This window comes from Papilio machaon, chromosome 11, assembly GCF_912999745.1.
Source record: "Papilio machaon chromosome 11, ilPapMach1.1, whole genome shotgun sequence".
In the NCBI taxonomy this organism is placed as follows: domain Eukaryota; kingdom Metazoa; phylum Arthropoda; class Insecta; order Lepidoptera; family Papilionidae; genus Papilio; species Papilio machaon.
Window position 1 is genome coordinate 31060 of NC_059996.1, and position 6302 is coordinate 37361.

General features: G+C 56.6%; 1 protein-coding gene across 1 annotated transcript; it reads right to left on the reverse strand.

Annotated features, from left to right (window-relative positions):
* Nucleotides 1-1176: 1176 nt before the first annotated feature.
* On the reverse strand, nt 1177-3447 carry LOC123721402 (caskin-1-like). Its single transcript, XM_045680067.1, has one exon. It carries the CDS (start codon nt 3445-3447, stop codon nt 1177-1179), a length of 2271 nt encoding a protein of 756 aa, XP_045536023.1.
* Nucleotides 3448-6302: the final 2855 nt, after the last annotated feature.

Sequence of the window (6302 nt, forward strand, 5' to 3'; positions counted from 1 at the left end):
ACAATAGATGTAAGTAGTGCCGGGTCTAGAGTTGAAGTAAGGGGGGGAGCCCAGGGGCGCAGCTTGCTCATAACGAGTTTGTACGGCCGGCCCCATGGGTCTGACTCTAGGCTGCTCAAGAACTCCTCCCAGGCCTGGTCTTTGGAAATGGCGATCTCACACCGCAGGGCCTTTTTGGCTTCTTGGTATGCGGTGTAGAGACGCCGTTCCTGAGACTCCTCCCATCCGGGACGTCTTCTACGGTATCGAGTGTACCGGCGGCGGGCAGCCACACAGGCAGAGCGCAACTGTGAAAGGCTATCCGACCACCAGTACACTCGATTACGTCGCCGCGGCGACGGTTGAACTTTGTTCATGGCGCAGTCCGATATGTGCTCGAGTACCTCGCCAAGCCATTGCACACCGTCGTCGACACATTTATTCTCCATTCTGTAGGACCACGTCCCCACTATGGCGGCGAGTTCCACTGTCTCTCGGTCTAGAGATCTTAACGACCACATCTGTCCGATCTCCTGGGGAATGGCGATGCTCCGACTGGTCGGGGGCGCTGACGAGGGGAGAATATCGAACCGGATGTAGCGGTGGTCCGATAACGTCTCCACCTCAGTCAACACTTCCCAGCCCTGCACGCGGCATGCCAGGGCGGGACTCGCAAGGGTGACATCTACGACAGACCCGCCCCGCATGCGCACGCAGGTGTGCACGGAGCCCGTATTAAGTGGCGCCAGGTCATGTTGCGCCATCCATGACAAAAGTATCTCGCCGCGACTGTCTGAGACCGAGGATCCCCAGGCCCTTGATTTGGCATTCAGGTCCCCGGCCACGACAACCCCGAGCGGTCTTCCCCACTGGACGAGCGAACTGACCTCTTCTAAGTACTCCTCAAACTCTGCCAGCGGACGATTTGGAGAGAAGTATACGCCAAATAAAGCCATGCCGGCGACTTTGACACCGACACATCCTCTTCCTTTTTTGGAGGAAACAATTGGGGGGTTGCCGCCTGTGTATATCGCGACAAGATGTTCTAAGTCTCCCACCCAATTGTTTCTATCCGGGACCAGATACGGTTCGGATGTCACTGCTAGGTCTATCGACCACTGTGCCAAGCTCTGTATGAACAGATCCTGAGCTCGGGCACAGTGGTTGAGGTTCGCTTGAAGAATTCGAAGGGCCATATTAATTTTGCACGGCTTCCGCTATCTCCATTTCTTCCCCGCTCGGTGGGGGCGCGCTACGTGCTACTTCCGCTAGCGCTCTCTTGGGGACCGTTTTTCTGGGCGCCGAGCAATTTAAACTCCCCAGCCGGTGTTTGGCATCCTTGCCCGCCGCCGTGCACAGGATGCAGTTTGGTTGCGACGGGCAGGATGCGGCCTTGTGGCCTTCTTGTCCACATTTATAGCAGAGCCGGCTGCGGTCCTCCGCGTCGCAGCGACTCGCTGTATGTCCTTGCTGCATGCATCGGTAGCAGCGTAACTCCCTTGGTCTGCCAATCGTGACCTTGGCAGCTACCCAGCCCACTAAGAAGCGGCCGGTCACTAGCTTCTTTGCTGTTGTGACAGGGACCTGGGCCCAGATGTCGTAAAGACCAGATCTATTCTGGCGGAGTTGTCCAGCTCGGACCTGGTCAGTCGTGCATGCCCCTTTTTTAATTATGGCCTCTTTTATTTCCTCCGGTGTAGTGGAGTCGTCCAGACCTTCAATCTTAACGTCGACCATTTTCTCAGGTCTGGAGATCTTAATGTCATCATTTTTATATATTTCTTGGAGCTTCTGCGCCAGGATATCTGCTTTCGGGGCGCTGGTGGCGCCGGGGATGCGGATGATGGTAGCCCCGGTAACCGCCCGACGGAATTGCACCGCTTCTACGCCTATCACCTCTTTTAGGTCGAGCTTCGATCTCGCTTCTCTCAGGACACTGCTATATGTCAGCCCCTTTTGGATTGCCGCCTCGGTAAGTGTCACGACGACGGCAGAGCTCCGAGGCACTTTCAGTCTCTGCGGCCGCGATGCAGGCGGAGATGTAGATGCCTGCGTGGGAGCCGCTTTCGACTTGTGCCGTTGCGCTTTTCCATTCCTCCCTACGGTTACCCAATTTTCCTCGAGCGCGTCCGGGTTAAGAGGACGGCGAGGGGGGGCATTTGATGTTGCTACGGGGGCGACAGGGGAGGACTTTGAGTTCTCGCTAGTCGGCGGCCGAGTTTTCTCCTTCTTTTTTGCTCCTTTTTTGGAGCCTTTCTTGCCTTTCTTGGGCACTGTGGGCGCCTGGCGCGTGAGTCTACTGGGACCGGGCTGAGCTGGCACCGGGGGCACCTTTGTCCCAGATGTTTTTTGGGCACCCGGAGATGGTACGGGTGTGGGCTCAGCGGTCGCAGTCGCATATGTGCGGGCCTCCTTCTTCTTGTCCGACGCCAATGGTGGTCGCAGGTTCCTTTCGGGGAGCAACCTATCCTCTAGGGAAGCCAGACGGGCGTTGAGCATACCGCCCACCTGGACCATTACCGTCCTGCAAATATCCTCAATAGAGGTCTCTTGTTGCGGTTGTGGGGGCCGGACAGGGGCGGCCTCCATTGTCACATCCATGAAGGTATTGGCGGAACCCTGTTTCCGCACCTTCTCCATTTCCTGGCGCAGTTCTGTCAGCTCTTTGCGGAGGCTGGACATCTCGGCTTGCAGGCGGGTGTTATCGGCCTGCAAGGCGCGCGTCTCATCGGATATCGACCTCTGTGCGAGGCCAGCGACGTCTTCTTTTATTGCACTGACAGCGTCTTGCAGTGCGCGCACGAAGGTCCCCTTTAGGTTGGACGATTTCTTTGCAACTTTCTCAACTACTTCAAGGCTGGACCCAATCCGTTTGAGGACGGTGGTCGCCGTGTCTTCTTCATTTTCGGCAGTGGATGGATTTGCCGTGGCCAGTGCCGAGCGAGTCTTGCGGGCTTCCAAAACTGAGTCGAGGAGCTCCGCCTCGGCTCGTGCCCTCATCTCCGCCTCTGTCGCCTTTCTCAAAACTTCTTTGGCGGCCGCCAGCCCGACGTACTCGCCGGTGGTTGGTGGACGGCCGCGTCCTCTTCTCTTGTGTGCCCCCTTGGCGGGGGTGTCTGTGGAGCTGCCGCTTAACTCCTTATCTCTGGGCCTCTTCTGGCCGCGGCTCTCGCTCCAGAATCTTCCCGCACCTTCCTGGTCTAGGGACTCCATGGAAGCAAAGCGGCTGGAAGCGCTTGCCATGGAGCCCCTGCTGTCTGTTGAGTCTGAATCAGACAGCCTCCTCACTCTCTCTCTCTCCTTCTCCTCTCTACTTCCTCCATCTGTCCCTAACCTTCTCTCCTCCTTCACACGGCGAATGGCCCCCCCGTATACAATGGGGCCGATGGGCCGGCTGTCCGACCCACCAAGGGATTCCCCGCGAACGGGACCCTCCCGGGTAGTTTTTTCTTTATTCGTCGCGCTCATTTTTGTTTTTCCCCTTAAAAGCCCCCCCCGGTGTTGCCGCCCTCGCCGCTGGTCTCCCACCAACGATTCATCCCTTCGCCGGGCGGCGATGCTTGGGATTAGGGTGATTTTTTATAGAGGTTTTCTTCCTCGCAGCCCCGCGCTCAGTGCGCGGAGCCCCCGTTCCCGCTCCGTGCGGGTTTACGGTTTGCCCGACGGTGGCCGAAGCCAGCCGCCGCGCGGGGCGTTTCCGCCCAGAAAGGGGTAATTTTTTAGAGAGGTTTTCTTCCTCGCAGCCCCACGCTCAGTGCGCAGGGCCCCCGGTCCGCTCAATGCGGATTACGGTTTACTTGGCGTCCACCGATCATGAAGACCAGTGGGCGACCAAGTGTGGTGTTGCCACCAGGGTAATTTTTTATAGAGGTTTTCTTCCTCGCGGCCCCACGCTCAATGCGCAGAGCCCCCGTTTCCGCTGAGTGCGGACTTGCGGGTTTGTTGGTGTTTGGTTCGCGGGGCGAAAAAAGCCCTACCCCAGCAATATGCCGGGGCGTTCCCCTATCCACCACCCGGGGACGCGCCACGTCGGAGTTCACCTCTCCGCCCACTCGGACAACCGAGCAGGTCCGTGGAACCTAACCTAACCTAACCTAACCTTTTTTTTTTTTTTTTTTTGTAACGAGGGAAAATACACTTCCGTACCCCTGCGCCGGGCAGTGCAATGGCGCAGGGAGTGTGGGACTCGCCTACAGTCGTTCAGCCATACCCACTAAAAACCCTCATGCCCACCTTAACGCAATGACCCGAGCTTTGTACCAGCTGAGCCATAACCAAAGCTCGGGCCGCGCGTCTGACGCCGAAGCGCCTCTCCCTAAGTGGTGAAAGCCAGAGAGGCAGGATCTTTTGTGTCCTACCACCCCAGCCCCCACCGGCGGGGCCAACCGGTCCCGCCCTCGCCCTACTCTACGTGCCGCAGAGGGGACTGGAAAACCAGTATCCCCCCTCGGCCTCTCCATCTCACATTCATTCCTCTCCTCACATCTGGCCATGAGGGCCGCAGGGGGCAGGATAAACCAGTACCCACCCACAGCCCCCACGACCTCACCCCACATCCGGCCACGAGGGCTGTAAGATGGGCAGGATAAACCAGTACCCACCCACACCCCCCGCGGCCCCACCACGTCGCATCTACCGGTGCGACCCCGGTTGGGCATGGTCAGGGCGGAGTCACTGCTGTGACCCACCACTGACGGCCCTCTCCAGGTGGGTCGGTCATGTGCAACACCCAACACGATGACCGACCCTAGAGTTTGGTTCGCGGGGCCGAAGCCCTACCCCAGCCGAAGCCGGGGCGTTCCCCTATCCACCACCCGGGGACGCGCCACGTCGGAGTACTCCTCTCCGCCCACTCGGACAACCGAGCAGGTCCGTGGAACCTAACCTAACCTAACCTAACCTTTTTTTTTTTTTTTTTTTTTTTTTTGTCAGAGGGGAAATGCAGTTACGCACCCCTGCGCCGGGCCAATATGTGCAGTGGCGCAGGGAGTGTGGGACTCGCCTAAAGTCGTTCGGCCATACCCACTAAAACCCCTCGGGCCCGCCTCATCGCATTTATCCTAACCTGTGCCAGCGTTTGCCATAACCGGGCTTTGGATATGCGCTGTCGCATTTGCGCGACTCTCCTTATGATTCTTAATACTAATATTATTATTCCTAATATTATTAATACTAATACTATGTGTACTCCTTAATAGTTATTAATAATAATACTATGTATACTCCTTAATAATAGTTAATATATATACACGTACATCTATATTTACAATTATAACTATATAACTATATCTATCTATGTCTATATCTATGTATATATATATGTATACTTATTTACAAAAGGTCTGCGTCTACGGCCGGCGCAAATAGGTGCGCCGGCGACGGCCTGTTCGTCTTCTCCGGAGAGGGGCGGATTCCGGATCGGTCTCTCGCTCCCTTTCGGCATTCTCCTTAATGGTCATCACCCGCTCCACAAAGTTTTGGAATGCTCTCCACGCATCCTCGTTTTGGAGAATGTTGTTGAGCACCCCTGCGAGTGATGACGAGTCAAGTCCGGTGATAATGGCTATGGGTCGCCTCTCGGCTTCCCATGCCGGGCATTCAAAGATCGTGTGTGAGACGGTGTCAGTCAATTCTGGGCAGTGGTGACACCTAGGTGTTAATTCCCTACCGGCTATTTGGTGCAGGTATTTGCCGAAACAGCCGTGGCCGGTCAGCACCTGAACTAGCCGGTAGGAAAGGTGCCCCCACCGCCTGTTCAGCAAGTCCTGGAGTTTTGGTCGGATCGCTTCCAGTGTCCACGACCCGGCCCTAGATGTTTCCAACTCCTCTTGCCATCTTTCCATCACCCTATTCTGGGCGTCTATTCTCCAGGTTTTCATTTCTTCAGGGGTAGGTTCTTCACCCTCTGCTCGTCTCCTTGCTCTACGCCAATAGACGTCCGCCAGTGCGGCCGCGTCAAGATGCCATGGTGAGAGACCCGCTATGACGCACCCGGCATCATAAGACACCGTACGGTACGCCCTCGCGACCCTGATCGCCACGGTGCGTTGAGATCGCCTGAGCATCACCTTGTTTTGTGCACATAGATCGTTGGCCCAAACCGGACAACCGTATAGGGCTTTCGATCTAAGTACGCCTGCGAATAGGCGACGACGCTTCGAACTTGGGCCACCCACATTTGGTAAGATGCGACTTAGAGCCGCCGCTGTGGCGTCGAGTTTTGGGGCTAGAGCCGCAAAATGCGGCTTAAAACTCCACCTCGAGTCGAGTGTTAGACCCAGGTACTTCAGTGTACTTCGGATTGGGATTGAAGTACCTCCAAC